The sequence below is a fragment of the Rhodamnia argentea genome, chromosome 3, assembly GCF_020921035.1.
Source record: "Rhodamnia argentea isolate NSW1041297 chromosome 3, ASM2092103v1, whole genome shotgun sequence".
NCBI classification, from domain to species: Eukaryota; Viridiplantae; Streptophyta; class Magnoliopsida; order Myrtales; family Myrtaceae; genus Rhodamnia; species Rhodamnia argentea.
In genome coordinates, this window is record NC_063152.1 from 33,988,554 (window position 1) to 34,006,717 (window position 18,164).

At 40.1% G+C, this 18,164-nt stretch overlaps 1 protein-coding gene across 3 annotated transcripts; it reads right to left on the reverse strand.

Moving 5' to 3' along the window:
* Window positions 1-10,198: 10,198 nt before the first annotated feature.
* On the reverse strand, window positions 10,199-18,164 carry LOC115747955 (arabinosyltransferase XEG113). Of its 3 annotated transcripts, XM_030684288.2 has the most exons (13): window positions 17,639-18,164; window positions 16,775-17,071; window positions 16,468-16,673; window positions 15,447-15,552; window positions 14,360-14,616; window positions 14,111-14,246; window positions 12,998-13,092; window positions 12,861-12,914; window positions 12,509-12,622; window positions 11,614-11,712; window positions 11,416-11,535; window positions 10,991-11,077; window positions 10,199-10,896 (listed from the first exon to the last, which is right to left on the reverse strand). In XM_030684288.2, the coding sequence occupies exons 1-13, from the start codon at window positions 17,817-17,819 to the stop codon at window positions 10,729-10,731; spliced, it is 1,920 nt and encodes a 639-aa protein (XP_030540148.1). In that variant the 5' UTR covers window positions 17,820-18,164; the 3' UTR covers window positions 10,199-10,728. The 3 variants fall into 3 exon arrangements, with proteins under 3 accessions (XP_030540148.1, XP_048132085.1, XP_048132086.1); XM_048276128.1 differs by lacking the exon at window positions 12,861-12,914; XM_048276129.1 differs by lacking the exon at window positions 12,509-12,622.

Consider the following 18,164-nt stretch of genomic DNA (forward strand, 5'->3'; position numbering starts at 1 on the left):
TGATGGTAAGACGGTTTAACTTACCAACTAATCTCCAATATTTTACTGTATCATCTAGTAATTCTTCATGTTCTACATTAAGTTTTACATTGATCCCTAGGGTATCGACTGTCTTTGCTCCGTGAAATCTAATCTCACCAAGAATGTCAACTATATACTTCTGTTGTGATAAAGTGATATTGGCATGTGAATAGGCTACTTCAATACCAAGAAAGTATCGAAGACAGCCGAAATCTTTAGTGCCGAATTCTATATGCAGAAATTGCTTGAGCTTCTAAATACCATCCAAATCACTGTTTGATATAATCTACATATACCACTAGAAGGATATAATTAGCTGAAAAGACAAAGCCAAAAACCGAATAGTCTACCTCACACCGCTTTAATCCAAATTTGATACCGCATCACTAAATCTACTACATCAAGCACAAGAAGATTGTTTAAGTCCATATAAAGCCCTATGTAAATGGCATACCATATTCTCTCCCTAAGTAACAAACCTAGGTGATTGCTCTATGTAGACCTGCTTAGCTAGACCACCATATAAAAATGCATTTTTTACATTCAATCGATGAAGAGACTAGCCAAATCGTGCAGCAAGTGAAATAAATACACGAACATATGAGATTTTGGCCACCGGAGAGAATGTGTCATCATAGTTGACACCATAAGTATGAGTATATATGTTCGCAATTAATTGTGCCTTCAATTGGTCAAGAGTACCATTCGGGTGAACTTTGACAGTAAAAACCCAATGACAACCAACATGTTTCTTACTTGTAAGTAGGGAGCTAAGTTGCCAAGTTCGGTTCTCAATGAGTGCCTGCATTTCATCCTCCAAGGCACGACGTCATCCCGGTTGAGCAAGAGCCTCAGCAACACTACTAGGCATAGAAACAGAAGACAACGACGAGATAAAGGCAAAGAAGGTACGGAATAACGATCATATGATAGAAACTTCGAAATAGGATGACGCGTACGCACACAATAAAAAAGACCGGAATATAGAGCATAACGAGCAATAGGACAATCGACACAAGTGCGTGTACCTTTTCTAAAAGCAATGGGTGGATCACGATTAGTGGCTGGTACTATAACCTAGTAAGCATCGACACTTTCTAGGGGCCACGTCTCTTGTCGTGTCCAATACTCTCTGACATGTGACAAATACGTGTTCAACACCGCAAACATGCTAGCGACACGCGAGTCTAGCATCCCGACATGTCATTTCAATAAGCACGAGGTCAATTTAAGTATTTTCAATAAATTAGGGGTCAAAATGTAAATTATTAAATTTATATACTTAAGTCACATATCTAGCTATCCAAAATTAATATACTCAGCCATCCAAAAAAGAAAAAACTAATCGTGAATCCCTAAAAGAAGAAAAATATACATTTGATATACAACGTGTTCCAACATGTTGGGATAATCTATTTATTTTAGAAATGACGTGTCGGAGTGTCATGTCGTGTCACGTGTTATTGTCGATGCTACTTAAGCTATAGTTTTGGGGGAATAGATGAATCAGGAACTGGTGAAGGCCGTACTATCATAGTAGGGACTGTACTATGTCGATGATAGGTGAGCTCGGCAAACTGAAATCCCGTGAATGTAGCTAGGGGAAGTGAAGGAAGTGTTTGTATGATACAACCATCACTATCACCGAATGTCATGAGAACTGTCGGAGAAATAAAATATGTCCGGTCTTCAAAGAACGTCACATCTACGGACGTGAATATACGACGGCGAGTAGGGTTGTAACATTTGTATCCCTTCTGAGGCTAAGATTATCCCACAAAGATACATTTTTTTCAGCACAAGGATCCAGCTTACCAAGAACTAGAGTGAGAGAATGTATAAAATAGACACACCCAAAGATCCAAAGAGGCAAAGAAAATAGGGGACGATTTGGATGTAAAGTAGAGAATGGTTTTTCCCCTTGAAGAATAGAAATTGGAAGCCCATTAATTAAATAACATGCCGTAAGAACAGCATGGCTCCAAAAGTTTTAAGGTAGATTTATGTGAATTATAAGATAACAAGCGATATCAAGAAGATGACAAAGCAAAGCCATTCTCTAGCATGATATGACCGTAAATATTTGACAGAGATATTTTATTGATTCAACGCTTCAAAGTAGAATAATCGGAAGCAATGGTACGATTTTTTATTAAGAATAACCAAGTCATTCGAGAAAAATTGTATACTAATGTAACAAAATACCTAAATCTAGAGACATTGGACGCACGACATGGACCCCATACATCCGAATGATCCGGCTCAAATGGACTAGACATACGACTTTGAATACGGGACATAAAAGAGGCTCTATGATATTTACCAAACCGACACGCTTCACACCGAAAAGGACTCATAGACCCAAACTCAGGAAATAGACGCCGAAGTATGCTCAGAGGCAAGTGACTAGCACGACAATGCATCTGATATACATCGGTGGATGTACGCTTCACAATTGTGGTAGCTAACACCTTCTTGTCAAGATAGTACATGTCATTTGATTCATCTCTCCCACCAATCATCTATCTAGTCTTCGGATCCCGATAAATATTGCGAGAAGCGTAAAGGTTCAAGAACAATTCAATTGTTTAGTTAATGAGCTAACATAAATCAAATTATAGGAAGATTTAAATAGGTACATGACAGATCATAAAAATTGAGAGGGACTTAAATGAGCAACTTCGGTACCAGTAAGTTGAGATTGTGAGTCATTTGCTAATGTAATCGAATTTGACAATAAGAGAGACGTAGAATGAAATGAAGACAACATATTAGAGTTACTAGTCATGTGATTGGTAGCTCCAGAGCCTATGATCTAAGAGCAGATGTCGCAGAAAACAAACAAGATGAACCGCCTCAAAGGTTTGTGCCATAGTTGCAAGAGGAGCTGAAGATTCTGTCATCCGTTGAGAGCGAACCAATTATCATACTCAGCACTTGTAAATGTACCGAAATCACCTACAGTAGTCGAACTTAGTGGAACCAATGAGGGGGGAACAACATAATTCTCCACTTCTGCATAGGCGGCGAGAGTTGGTTTGAGCTTTGGGTGAAGAGCATAGCAATATGCTTATAAATGCTCGGCTCTTTGACAATGATGGCAATAGCGTAAGCTACGACTATTCCCGGAACTAATGGCACCACGAGTACTAACCCCTCCATTGCGGCCTTCACTATGAACAAAATCATTTCCACGACCTCGGTAACCTTGACATGGACTTCCATGTCCACCAGGATCATGGGAAAGTATAGCGCTTGTCCCCCCAGTTGGCATTGATGAGATTTTATCAGTGGCCGTAGAATGGGGAGCCTAAGAGAAGACTTCATCCACTTTAGGAAGAGAGCTCTGCGACATAATATGTTGTTGAAGAGATGAATACTCAGGCCCCAATGACTTGAGATATAATATCATCTGCAAATCCTCTTGGCGTTTTGTGACGGCCTAAATTTCTGTCAGCCAGATTAAGAAGCAGGATAATTAATTATGTACGTGGATTAGTGGCCTGAAGGAGTATTGGACCGCGACGAGATGGATAAGTGAGTGATGAACCGATAGATAAGCAGTGTGAGCTTTGGATTAAGGGGTTTGGTTCGCACGAAAGTTGGTTCAGAATTTGAGAACGCGAAGCCACCATTTCTAGCCCCAAACCGACCTACCTCCCCTCTATTTAAGCCATTCTCTCTCCTCCCTCTCTCATTTCCTCCCCCCTGTTTTACGCACGCCCCTTTCCTCTCGTTCTTTCTGCCCATGTCCTCCTCCTCTTCCCCGACGCCTCTTTCTCACCCGAGTTCTCGTCCCCGACAATGGCAGCTCGACCAGCGGCTTCCTCGACCTCAGCTTAGTTTCTACTTCGCCACGCGCGACCCCTCTTCCTTCTCGGCGCCGCGCGCGCCCAAGTATGGATTGAGGCGGCCCGAGCTTCATTCTTCGTAAGTCGAGTCCTCGTTTTTTTCGTGGACGATCCTGAGGCAAGTACTACTTCTATCCCTACCACTACACTGCTCGTTGATCGTCTTTTTCGGCGATTCTAGTTGATTTGAAAATGGGTTTACCGAGAGTGGGATTTGCGTGCATGAGAGGGAAATCGCGTTTGTTCAAACGGTCCGTTGCTTGAGATAACATCCTCGGACCATGGGTTGTTGAGATTTGATGGTTGATCATATTGGATATCGTCGAAATGAGATGAATTGAATTGAGCACCGGTTGAGGGGGAGTTCGGCCGTGAGCCTTAAGGGCTGAGTCGAGTGGTTTCGTGGCTTACATGTTGAATTCACTGCTCGATCTTGTGTCTGTGAGGTATGGGTGGTTAGAAATGTGGGGCTGTTTGTCTTGAAGATGGTTGAGCCGGGGTACATTGAAGTTCAGGACAAACTAGTGGTTCGACCATGAGGAATTGAGGGTTCTTGGGGTGCTCGTGGACTTAGTTTTGTCAGATTGATTTGTGAACTTTGTTATGATCGTTGTTGGACGCCTTGGCGTGTGCTGTTCGTTTGGTTTCGTTAAGATGAACGGTGAATCGGATAGTTCAGTTGTCTGGTTAGAAGTTTTACTTGCGGAGCTCCAACTCATTACTGTTGATTTTACCCTTTTTCAGATAAGTTTCTCTTGGACCAAAAAAAAAAAAAAGATAAGTTTCTCATTTGGGAAGTAGTGGACATGGACGAAGGCATTGGAGTTCGTCGAAGATGGTCGTGGATAGTATCCCGGAGTAGCTTTTCCTTTTTATTCCTCTTAGTGTATCCATTTGTTTAGTCTTAAATGATGTCCTTAAACTCTTGATGAAAATATAAAAGTAATTATTTTGTGCAATTTGTTGAATGATCTTACTACATGCTATACAAGTTAGGAAACCCGTCGGCTACAGCCGTACCCCATTAGGGGTCGTGCCTGCTGCCTTTATCTGCATACACTTGTGTATTTTATTTCAATCTTCCGCATGCGCTTATTATACGTAATATAACATTAAAGCAGAAAGCACTTGGTAAGGAATTAAGGACGATCCCTCACAACTTGATATCATAGTAGGAGGATCGAGGGACCAAGTCCCTACAACGTGGTATCAGAGCAATGGGATTAAAGGAGCGGGTTGTTATATGTTTGGTCAAAACATTTGGATCATTCGAAGCGGGAAGATAAGTATCCAATCGCTGGCAAAGGGTCGTGAATCGAGCATAATAATTGAATAAAATTGATCTCCATGCTGCATATCAAATAATGTTTCCCACGTGTCACATTCTTCGCTTCATATGATTCTGTCCAGAATAGAGTAATGCACATTTCTCCCAAACTGTCTTAGAAGAATCACATTGAATAAAGTGAGGATTAACCTTATGATCCATGCTATTTCATAAAAGGTTCCGAATCATCGGATCTCCCGCAATCCAATCAGTATCTTTACCGTTATCAGACGGTACCGTAGACGTGAAAAAGTCTAGTTGTTTGGTGGCAGTAAGATAGACCTCAACAACTTTGGGCCAAGACGTATAATCAGTGCCATCCAACTAGACAAAGGTTAATTGAAGATGGCAAAAAGGGGATTCATAAGTCAATCTAGAAACCATTAGTAAATAGGGAATGCGATGAGGCCCAAAACAGAATGAACGTCACAGTAACCGAGATTTAAATCCAATTAGTTAATCAACCACACAGTAATTTCTGAACAGAAAATAGGGCTCAATCCAACCACCAACATTAGTTCACAACTTCATTCCCAGTATTTTCTTCGACATAATGACCAATACCAACTCTAACAAGTCTTCAAATTCCAAAAATTGCCATCAGAATTTTTGAACCCAGCATGCAATCCAATCATAAATATATCGATCGCCATGAAATCAACACATTCAACCTCACACCAGTCCAAAACCAATCCAATTGCAATCACCAAATCGTGGGGATAAGAACTACCAATAACAAAACATCAAAATAGCCAACAAAACATCAAGAACATAACACTAATTGGAGGCACCAAAAGGCGCTCGAGCTGGGGTCGCTAGCCAAGGCGACGTTGGCCGACTCCAGATCTGGGCTCGCCGGCTCGGACGACATCAGATCTAGGCTTCGATGGGCCCGGGTGACGCCTTATCTAAGGATTATGATGAGATTCATCAATTTCGGCAGTGGCTGTGGTTGACGATGGTGGCTAGTAGTCGGCGACAGTGAGTGGCTATCTAGGGTTTAGAGTTTCAACTAGGCTCTAATACCATGATGAAGGGGGAAATTACCAAAAAAGTCCTAAACCTATTGCAATTGTACTAATTCAGTCATAAACTTTTTTTTTACCGATTGAGTCCTAAACCTTTTGCAATTATGTCAATTCAGTTCATCCGGTGAATTTTGGCTGGCCAGCGCTGACATGGACTTTGGCCGGCCGGCCGGCGACAAAATATTTTAATTTTTTTCGAATTTTTTTATTTTTATTTTTTTACTTCCCCTTCCCAGCCGAGACCTGCACTCTCTCCTTCTCTTCTTCGTGATCTGCATTTCTACGTTGCTATAGTTCACCCACAGCCACGGGACAATCGAATTGGGAACATGTCGGCAAAGTTGAAACCCTTCATCCATGTCGTTGGTGATAAAAAAAAAAAAAATCCATGTTGTCGTTTGGCCAAATCAAGAGAGAGAGAGAGAGAGAGAGAGAGAGAGAGAGAGAGAGAGAGTTCAGGTGCGAACGCGAGACCAAACCGTCGTGCGTCGCTTGCCGTCGTCGCAACCCGAGGGGGTTCGCCTCGTGTGTGGGGGTAGAGCTTTTGTAAAAGGAGGAAGCATTCCTTTTGGACTCTCTCGGTCTCTTCACTGGTTCTCGTTTGGGGTGAAGAGAAAAGGAGAAGGAGGAAAAAAAAAAAAAAAGAAAGGAGAGGGAGAGAATCTGAGGCGCAATGGAGCTCCGCAGAGAAGGAAGAAGCAGTAGAGTTGGAAAACAAAAGAGCTCTGAGAGCTCGTTCACAAGGGAGAGGGAGAGCTCTGTGATTTTTGAAGGGCGAGAGAGGTCTTTCTTTCCTGGGGAGGTCTTGAAGGAAGAGTCTCCGATGCCAAAAACAGAGCAGTTCAGAGAGCAAAAAAAGAAAATATCGTGAGCAAGAGTGAGAGATCAAGCCGCGTTTTTGAGTCCAGACAATAGATCCAGACCTAGTTAACGTGAACTCACTCCTTTTCGACCGTGTTGTGCCTTTTTATGCCTCGTTTTGATGAAATCGCACCGATCGGACCTTGCTCGAACCTCGAAGGGGCCGTGATCCACGGCCTTCGAACGGACAGCATCACGCGCGGTCGAATCCGTTTGGGTAAGTCGTTTGGCCTTTATTTCTCCTGCTGCGGTGTTATCGCTCGGTCCCGGCGGTTGGAGTTGGTTGGAGTAGGTCCAAGAGGGAGGACCTGTGAAGAAGACCCTGGGAAAAGCATCGCGGAGAAGACAACCTCCTGGGCTGGGGAAGGGGAAATAAAAAAATCCAAAAAAAAGAAAAAAAAAAGAAAAAATTTTAAAAAAATATTAAAATATTATGTCGCCGGCTGGCCGCAATCCACTTCAACACCGGCCGGTCAAAATTCGCCGAATGGACTGAAACGTCACAATTGTAAAATGTTTAGAATTCAATAGGTAAAAAAAAAAAATTTAAGACCGAATTGACATAATTACAATAGATTTAGGACTTTCTTGGTAATTTTTCCCATGAAGAGATAATCAGTTTCATTATTCTATAATAATCAGAATAGGTTACATATATATGACCTTGACCCTTATTACTATTCTACCATCACAACTAATCGATACTTTCCAATAGTCGTTTATGCCTATGTTTCTTTGTTTTAGCTCCCGCTTCGTGACATTTATTTATCCGTCGCCGGTTCATTAGCCCAAATCCTCCTCGATCAACTCGAGTTGTGATGCTGAGAGCCGTCGTTGTCTTTGTACTATCATTGTCTCCACGCTTACAATTCTGAAAAATGGACAATAGAACATGCACCCTTGACATTTCACAGGCTGCGCGGAATAAAATTAATGTCCTATCTGTTTTTCTGAACAGTCCACCTTTTCGTGGTGGCTTCACCTGCATTACATTGTCCAAACTAGCTTTTACTTTAGAAGCCTGACTTAGGTTATAATTTAGCTATTAGAGTGGGATTGTAAGTAGCTTCATGCGTTTGGCCATCTGATTTTCTTCGCATTGAACGGACTTTTCTTGGATCATTGCGCATCCAGCCTTCAAGTAAGGCTTTTCCTCAGTAAAATTATCAAAAAAGTCTTAAATCTATTGTAATTGTACCAATTTAGTCTTAATTTTTTTTTAATTTGTGTCGTTTTAGTTCTTCCGACCAAATTTGTTCGGAAATTATGATGTGGAATGTTAGCATATCCCATACTTTTTTTTTTCAATACTAGAGAGAAGAAATAGACTTAAAAGAAAAGATGAAATTACTGACTTTTATAAAATCATATATCCTTTGATTAACCACTTACTAGTTTAATTGATTAACTACTAATTTAATTCGAAATCAAAAATAAAAAAGGATTTAAGTTCTTTTCTTTCTAAGAGGTGGAATAGAATAACCCGATTGAAGCGTAATTATCATACATCCGTAATGCATTGTATGTACCAAAATAGGTTGGATCATTGTAATACATTAGGGCATCCCATTAGTAAACCGACTTGGGTTGATTCATCATATTCCGATATTATCAACCACGTATATGCAGAAATCTTTCTCATTATCACAGTGGATCCTAAAAAAAAAAAAGAGTTTATATCGAACCGACGTTGACGTGGATAATTTTTAATAATATTATATTATTTCTTGAATTATTTATTTATTACTCTTTTTTCTTTTTCTCTTTTTTTTTTTTTTTCCTTCATTCTTCCTCCAGCCAAACCGACAGCTTGCTAGAGGAAGGGAAAAAAAAAAAAAAAAGAAAGAAAATAAAATAAATAATACGAAACCATTAAAAATTATCAACGTCAAAGCCGATCACTCCATTGCACGAGTTTTGTCCAAAATTGGTCGGATTAACTGAATTGATACAAATACAAAATGTTTATAACTCAATTGGAAAAAAAAAAGAAAATTATGACTGAATTGGCATAATTGTAATATGTTTGTAACTTTTTGGTAATTCTCCCCTTTCGTCTCTATTCATAGTAGCATGAAGAGATTTTCTTTATGACAATTCGATAGAGTAGCGCATGCCAACAATGTGCCATACCGGTGATACAACATCAACTTTTTGATCGAGTAAACTGGAATATGATTGAAGACTCCCATTGGACGAATTGAGTGAGTGGAAGAACTCGATCCTTTAGAAAGGACTAAGGCCTGTCTATTTCGAAGAAAATGTGACATTTCTAAAAAATATTTTTTAAAAAACCATTTTCCAAAAAAATCAATTTCCCTGAAATCTAAAAATGAGTAAGATAATATTTTCATTGTTTTGTATGAAAATTTTGATTTGATTTTCCTAGGAGAAAAATACCAAAAAATCAAATTTTTAATTATATTTTATATTTATTTTTCTTCTATTTCCTTTTCTTTTTTTTTTTTCTTTTTTCCGCGGCCAGCTATTGGCCTCATGCGAGGGATGAACTCGCCAGAATCTAGCAAGTCGAGCCAAGCCAACGTCGGGTGAGGCTCCACCTCGCCGGATCTCGAGCTGGACTCGGTGAGGTCGAGCTTGCTATGAATCGCAAGACCTCGAGCTTGCTGCCTCCTTGAGCTTGCCGCCAACTCGTGAGGCTCAAGCTCGCTGAAATCTGATGAGGTCGAGCCTCATCGGCTTTGGGTGAGCTCATCCGTTACGTGTGGCCACTCGTCAAGCAAGGAAGAAGGAAAAACGAAAAAAAATAAAATAAAATAAAGAAAAGAAAAAGAAAAACAATAATAATAGAAAAGGTATGTGAAGAAGTGTAGAGGAAAGAGGAAATTATTTTTTTTTTTTTTGGTAAGGGGGGAGGAAATTATTTTCCTCCCTTGTAAATGTGTTTTTTCAATGGTAGATAATACTTTTCTTAACTGGTTTATTTTTTTGTGAATCAAATGTTGGAATATCCGGAGCACTTTTTTTTTTGGAGTTGTTTTTCTGAAACGAAAACAACTTAAATCTAGGACTGTTAAAAAGCTCGTTCTTGGACTCATAAAAAAGTGCTTAATAAGGCATCCCCGGAGCATGGTCAATATCATTCCTAACAAGATAAAGAAGCACTCAAAGCCATCGTTGACCAACAAATTATCATCAGAGCAGATTCAACTGACAAAAACCTTCATGTGTAGATCAACGCCTAATTACAAAACGGCAGTTTATATTAGAGAGGCCGGCATTGAAAGAGAGAACGGATAAATACACTTTATTAGCAGATGCCGTTTTGTTATTGAACCAAACGTAATGCTAGGTATCTGCTATTGTAAAAATTAAAAGAAAGTTGGAACCCTAGTAACCTTTGCAGTTACAATTCTCTGGAATTCCCCATTATTCTTCTTTTCAGGAGGCGCCATTAGGCTCATTGTGTGTCAAAATTTCTACTTCTGATCTTGTACAATGAGGAAAATCCCTAACTTGTGTCTGTATGCCAAAATTTACTTCTAGATGGGAAGTACCTTCTGGGATTTGTGTACGTTTCAATTCGGTTTGCATTCAGCAAGTTTGACGATGAACCAAGTCAACTTGGGAGCCATACTTTTGTGGGCATCAACTACGATTCAAGTCGCGTGGTTAGGGCTCACCAAGGTGGGTGATCATCAGCGGAAGTTTGAGGGGGCACAGGCTTCCAACCTGGTTTCTCATCCCAGTACATATCATAATATATGTGACCTGGCACATGATCCCCAGTGCAGCACCAAATACCCACGTACCGCTTGACACGATTCCTAAACCGTTCTTTTGTTTTCTGACCAATTTACGCAACAGCATCAGGAAGAGAGGAAAATGTTGCAAATGAGACCACAATCGCAAGACAAATGGGAGAACAGATTAACTCTTACCTGGTCAGTAAAACCTTCAAAAGCATCTTGCATAGAAGAGAACTGAACGACTTTGATGTCCTTGAAGGAGGAGAACACCGCCTTCAGCTGTACATTTAAAGGTGATATTAGTCGTGTTCACTCATCACTAAAGCTCCAAGTACACAGTTCACTGTCTTCATTTTGGATTAACTAAGAATTACACACAGCTTTCTGAAGATAAGACATGGAGTGAACAATAATGTAACAACAAAATATCATTAAACAGCACTAGATGGCATCTCTGCAAGTCATAGTTTGAAAAAAAATTGGATTTTCAAGATGTTAGGATGGAGAGAAAAATAAATTCAAAAGCTCACCCAAGACGATGGTGTATACAAACAGTCATAATTGTTTTCAAGAAATATCAAAGGAAATTGGAGGTTGCCAATAACTATCTTGAATACCGTTTCTTCGTTGCTGCGCTTTGGTAATCTGATCACTCTTGGAGAGCCGTTGCTATTGGTTACTTGACAATCTTTAGTTCCTCCTTGACATAACTTAACATTAAGCCATGATTCTTTTACCTGGAAAAGCAAAACACAATGATTCACACCGGAACTAACTGATCGAGAAATACCTTGCAAGTAGTGGTCTTCCTTTACCTGTTTGGGCATTGATGGATTATCAAGGAGAGAATACTCCCTAATGTTGATCCCCGGGCCAAATTCATCCTCTGGCATTTCTTTTAACATGACATTGACCTGTTGCGCAGTAGCTATAGATTACTCAAACAGAAACACATGTATGCTTGATTTACCATCTCGCCTATGTTATCCATGGAGAAAACTCACATTCCAGGATCCAAGATGTTCATTGAATAAAATAAATTCCACCAAGTCACAGTTCACCCAACCAAAAAACTTCCAAGTGTGCTAAAGCCAGTAATGTCAAGCATAACAAAGAGGAAATACAGTTGAAAGGGAAGGGATAAATACATAGAGGACATGTGGAAACCTGAGCAAGGAGCAAACTAATGGTCTGTCCACATTCTTTTATTTTTATGAACACATAAAGGAACTGAATGGACTGTCCTTGCGGTAGAAGGTACAAAAATGGGACCTATGAGGTGGAAGACATTAAGACAAATAATTATTGCTTGTTTTACCACTGAGGGATCCTAACACAGGCCCTGCCCCGTCTCCACTGGATTTGTTTCTCAATCTTTCTGACTTGCTCCTACGGAACCAAGGTTAAAAAGAACTCTTTATTTATGGTCATTTTATGTGGTAATCGAAATAAAGATAACAATAAATAGAGGGTAGGGTTTTGGATCAACAATCTCTAAAGCTCCACTAAAGTGAAGAATATTTGAGGTTTTTCATTTGTCAAGGAAGAAATTTAGGAACTCAATATAGAGTATGGGCTACCTAACAACTGGAAGAGAGAACCAAGAAGAAATAAAAATGAACTAATTAGGTCGCAGGATCCACGTCATTACTTGTGGGGACACTTGAAATGATCTTGACCAAATGAAAAATGTAGGGGGCTGTGGTATACCTCAAATACGTGGTCCAAAGGGCATATAAATGGTTGCCTAGTCATAGATCCCTCCAGAACCCCTGGGTGAGGAAACCAAAGCCTATCCAGTCTACACCATAGTGGAGGCATAATCTGGAATACACGACAGATGAATGCTCAGCCAAAATCTCAATGAGCATCCAGTAATTGTAGGTAAAAATCAGTTGCACTGATTAAAAAGATTCACCAAACTAAAGTATTATGCTGTATACTAACAATCTTTAGTGGGCTCACTCGAAGTGCTCCTCTTCTCAATTACTCTAGCTTTAAAATCTCTCACAATAATGAAAACCAATGCAAATAATACTGAATTGATTGTGAACTTTCTCACCAGTGTACGGTTTAGCACTGAAGAGATTGCGAGTGCCGTCCTTATTTGTTTTATCTGAATAAACAATTAGGCCAAATAAGGGGTCAATAACATGTCCCACTTAATGGCAGAATATAGTAGGGTTGGTTTAGCCTCACCTGATAATTGATCAAAGTAAAATGTGTATCAATGGTATGGTCTCCATCCAGTAATAAACTCTTTGGAATAGACGGCTTAAATGATAAGAAACCTCCTGCAGTAAGTCCCTTGACAAGATCAGTAACAGCTTACTAGGAAAGAGATCGCTTTGCATGCCCATGCATCAAATAAGTACACTGATGATATCACTTTATGAATGAACTTAGCCTCAAGTTGGCTTCAATTATTATTTTTCCCTCATACTGAACATTGCATGTGCCAGGTTTCAAAATGCTTCATTTAATTAAGGCAAAAATCAGATGTAAAAAGTGAGACTCCTCGGGTTTCACAGACAAATTATCAGGGGATGATTCATTTCATTGATTAGGTGCCTGCAACAGTAACCAAGTTCGCAAATTTGGATGGAAAAAGGTGGAATGCCACACAATTTTTATTTTTTTATTTTTGGGAAAAATAGGTAGTGTTAATTGACAGAACAAATCTTCCTATGCTAAATCCCCCCGGCTAACTGAATACTTGCACTTTTCGTACCAACAAACAAAAATAGAAAATGGTAGTTACTTTATCATATATGATTTGCACTGCTGGCTAAAGACACTAAATTCGGCTTCAACTGGTCATTGAGATTCCACCAGACTGGCAAAGATGAGGAAACGTAGGAAACATTCGCCATGAAACTTGATAATTCTCTCGTTACTTAAACAGATTTGTGCACAATAGCCAAACCATATGTTTATAAAGTGTCCCAGCATCTAACATTAGCATGATATGTCAGTAACACCCAAAGAAGTATGAAAGACTGCGAATACCCTACAAATGGGAGCGTCAGTTGACTAAACAGATGCTTGCACATTGCAAAGTTATTGTCATTGATAGGCACATTTGTATTCCTAAGAACAACAAGGAAATACATGCACCACTCAGAGAATCATTGAGAAACAAAAGCATGAGGGACAAAGGGAGAAAAGTATAACCTAAAGACTAGTTTCAAACACAAAAAGAAGATGCAAGTGAGCTGCAACAACTTGGAGAAGATCTAGTCTATCTAGCTAGCTAATAAGCATCATGCAGCATGAAATGGAAACTTAACAATATGTTGGGCTGTTAATCACCTGGTGCATCATAATACTCTGGCGGATCATAAAATACCATTCCCTCTCGCAAGCGGTGACGTTTCCCTTCAGTGCCTGCATACTGGAATGTGGTATGTACTGCATATGGCTCTAACCTGAGCTGTTGATACATTGCCTGCAAACGGGCACGAATTTTTGGAGAAAAAGTTCAATTATATTCTATGACATGAGCTTCATCCCTACTAAAGAGGGAAAAAAAGACACGACAAAAGATATCACATGTTTTACCTGGACAAAATATGTATGGCCGCTGCAAAAAATGCTTGCAGGCAATAATCCCAGCTTCAGACTTCCATCAAAAGCATATGCAAGTCCATCATCCCCATCAACAGAAGGTCCTAACTGCCTGCGAACAATGTCGTTGAAACCATTTTGATCCCATATCTTTTCATCAGCTAGAAGCATGTCTTTCCATTCTTTAGCTAATCTTTTGGCAGGTTCTGTTGGCCTCCAGTGGAAAATTCCAATATTGTATGCTGCACCAACTGGGGGTACAAAGCAAATTCACGTCATAAAGCAGCTTCGGAAAGACAATGGTGAATGTCATACAGTAGATTGCAAACACATATACTCCCAAATGATAGAATACTATGCTTTGGACACGCGTCACGAGAGACAAAATTGAAGCTTGTAGTTCATCTGACAGAAAGATCAGATCAGTGCAAAATTTTTAAATTTTAATTGTGTAGATATAGAAAAAATATTGCTATAAGCATTTCACCCTTTCACAAGGACAACCCTTCATTTCCCAAGACTTTGAGAGACAAGTGTATATGTTTTTGATGGACCACGCTAGCATCTAATGAGTAAAAATGCATACAAAGGGAAACTTTGGAAAACATTCAAGAGCATCCATTTAACAGAGAGTTTACGCAAAGAGACCTTAAATTTGACAACTCCGAAACAAAGCTTTAGTTTTACCTTTTGAACTGGCAAAACTTACTAAAATATAACCTAAAAAGATTCCTTCTTTGAAAAAGATAAACAAATGGACATGAATCAAAAACTGATTCCTGGTATGATGCCAGCTCTGTAACCGGACCACCTAAATCATGCTCACCTGAACAGGTATCTAATCTTAAAACTGAGCAATCAAGTATAAAGCCTGAAGAATGGAGTTGAAACCCAGGAAGAGAGTATTTTGCATGCTCTAGTAAAAAAAATTTCTGGTAGGTAAACATTTGTCACAGCTCAGATATCTGAACAATAGTCCAGGACTGCTCATGTACTATGGCATCATGAAAGCTGATATAGTCAAAAGGCAAGGAGCAAAAATAAAGAAAAGGACTCATATTACAGTGGGTAAGGAGTTCACCTTGTTGCCAAATATCCAGCCTGTCATCAACAACTGTTGGAACAACTTGATCACTTGAAGTCAAAACATCTGCTTCAGGATATCGAGCAAGGTATGGAAGGGGATCCTGTTAGAGGATGAAAGTAAGTTAAGCAATCTGTATGATCTCTAATATCTAGACAGCATCAATAACAAGAAAGGATACTTTAGCACCAAGGATACTGTAGCTCCTTACTTTAAACAGCCTATCATCATAACAAAAAATTGGATGAGTCATCTACAGAATGAAGTCAAGACAACTCAGATCCTCCTTGTCAGATGGGATTTGCGACGTTTATTTTGAGCTACTTCTAAATTTATATTATTCTAAGATCTCAGATAACCTTTAAGTCTCTACTCATCAAATCATGGAACTGATGGACATTGTTACACATGCTTACACTGTCAGAAACCAATTTCCTAATCCTATTCTTTTTTGAAACAGCCTTCACATTCTCATGCTGCATTATCTTCTCCTCATATTTTCCCTTCACCGATCAACCAGTGAAGCATCTCACAACTTCTCTCTATTTCAAGATTTGCAAGCACCATTTCCTAACCAGATTCAGTTTCAGAAACCAAAGATTGCATATAACCTTTTCAGAAGACTCCCTTTTTGAAAGATACAGGCATGCCTTTCCATTCCATTTCTACCCTGACAAGAACTGATGTGACTATCTCCGTTATTTGTAGTGTCAAGAGAGTTATCATCCGACACCTGCTTATCCTAGGTTTTAATGATCCCATCCTCCCTCTATCACAAGTAAGATTTTCTGGGCTATACTCTCCCACTCAACTGCAAGTCTTCAAACTACGAGTCCTGTGTCGAGAGCTGTATCCCACATAGTTGTTGACCCAATTTTTTCCACTCAAACAATATGACAAGGGGACCTCAAATTGGACAGCGCCGAGTGAGTCTATGAAATAAAAGCACAAAGATAACTGATATGGATATGATCTCAACAGAAACAGAAGATTGATTACCAAAAGGACCAAAATATACCTTTAACCAAACCATATCAGTATCACACATCAATAGCTCATACCCAAAGGGTAGGATAGCATCTATGAGAATGACTTTTTCTCTCCCCATCTTATGAAATGTAGGGGAACCCCAGCCAACATCTACCGTGCTCATATGACTTCCCATGTCAAAAACTGGAATGCCTTTCCAATACAAAGCCTCCAGCAGTTTCGTGTCCATTGCACCTGTTTTAAAAGATTCAGAATGTGATTTACCTGTTGCTGTCGGCAAAATGATAGAGCGAATTGCAGGAAAGTAAATACTCAAATTGAAAATTATCACTTACCAACTAGGAGATTGGAGAGATTCAAATCAGTCAAGTGCTTAACCCAAGAGAGGATAAAATCCATGAACGCATAATTGCCAAAAGTTACTATGATTACATTGTCCTTCACCCTTTGCTCTACCAATTCCTTTGTCAACCGAAAGGTCTTCAAAGAAGGCATTTTTGAATTCTTAGGTGGGACTTCCCATATGGATTTTGCCAGCGTGTCTCCATGCTGGGTTGGAGGTGCTGGTGCTGCAGCACCTACTGTAGTAATTAGGGAAGAGTCGAATGCTTTACCAAAGTGAGGATCTACATCTGAGAAAGAGCAACAGGTTAAATCCTCAGTTGAATAATCGAGGCAAAAAGACAAATCAATAAGAGAGAGCGGTTGCCAAAACCATTGATGGCACACCAACCCAATTATGTTTGCTTCTCTGACCCATTTACTTGAACGAGAAATAATAAGAAATTCACTATAGCACTCCAATCAAAAGGTTTTTATAACTCGCATACAACCACGCAATAGTGTCACAATGGATCAACCGACCATGTGTCTTGGGTATAAAAGATCTCACACGACAATTCTTCACAGTACAGCAAGCAACGAGCTTGAGGCGCTACACCTACATAAACTACCCAACTGCCAAAAGAACCTCAAGCATTCTCCAATTCAAACTTCTAACCCACCACAAACAACAAGATAAACAGCAATCAACACCATTCACAAAGTAGAGCAGCAGGCATGCATATGATCAAACACTAACATGACCAGAATTAGGCCACACCAACAGCGACACACCAGACGTAGCAATTTGAATAAGAGGCCAAATGGAAGAGAGAGAGAGAGAGAGAGAGAGAGAGAGAGAGAGAGAGAGATTTCACATGATAGAGCGGGAGGAGACGAGAGCCAGGAAGTGGAGTCGGGAGAAGACTTGTTGGCGGAGTAAACAGCAGAGAAGACGTAGAAGGACGAGAGGACGATGCCGACGACCACGGTGGCGTAAATCGTCAAGAACAGCGGCCGCGAGCTCGCCACCTCCTGGCACGAATCCTTCAACCCCATCCCCGTCGCCGTCAGCGGGTGATCCTGCAAATGCTCAGCCAGCCGCGACTCTTCCCCCAGCTGAAGAAGAAGAAGAAGAAGAAGAGGAAGAGGAAATCGAGCTAAAACCCTACACGATCGAACCCATTCTCATTTCACCCTCTCGCTGTCGATTGACAATGTCCGAGAGAAACAGAGAGGGAGTGCGGGCGTGTAGGAACTGCGAAGGTGATGGCTTTCGTGCGATGGAGACAACTTTGCTGGATCTCTCTCTCTCTCTCTCTCTCACTCTCTGGGTCGCCGGTTTGGCAGAATAGACCAGTCCAGCCGGGAAAAGTCAACTTCCATGGTTGTCTGAATCCAGCT

What these genes read in the sequence shown, in the direction of transcription:
- LOC115747955 (XM_030684288.2), bottom strand. Translation starts at nt 17,819, where the DNA reads ATGGGGTTGAAGGATTCGTGCCAGGAGGTGGCGAGCTCGCGGCCGCTG. An exon ending in GTCTCCTCCCGCTCTATCAT is followed by an intron (nt 17,072 to 17,638) that starts GTGAAATCTCTC and finishes GCTCTTTCTCAG; the next exon opens with ATGTAGATCCTCACTTTGGT. An exon ending in CTTTGGACCACGTATTTGAG is followed by an intron (nt 11,713 to 12,508) that starts GTATACCACAGC and finishes ACTGCGCAACAG; the next exon opens with GTCAATGTCATGTTAAAAGA.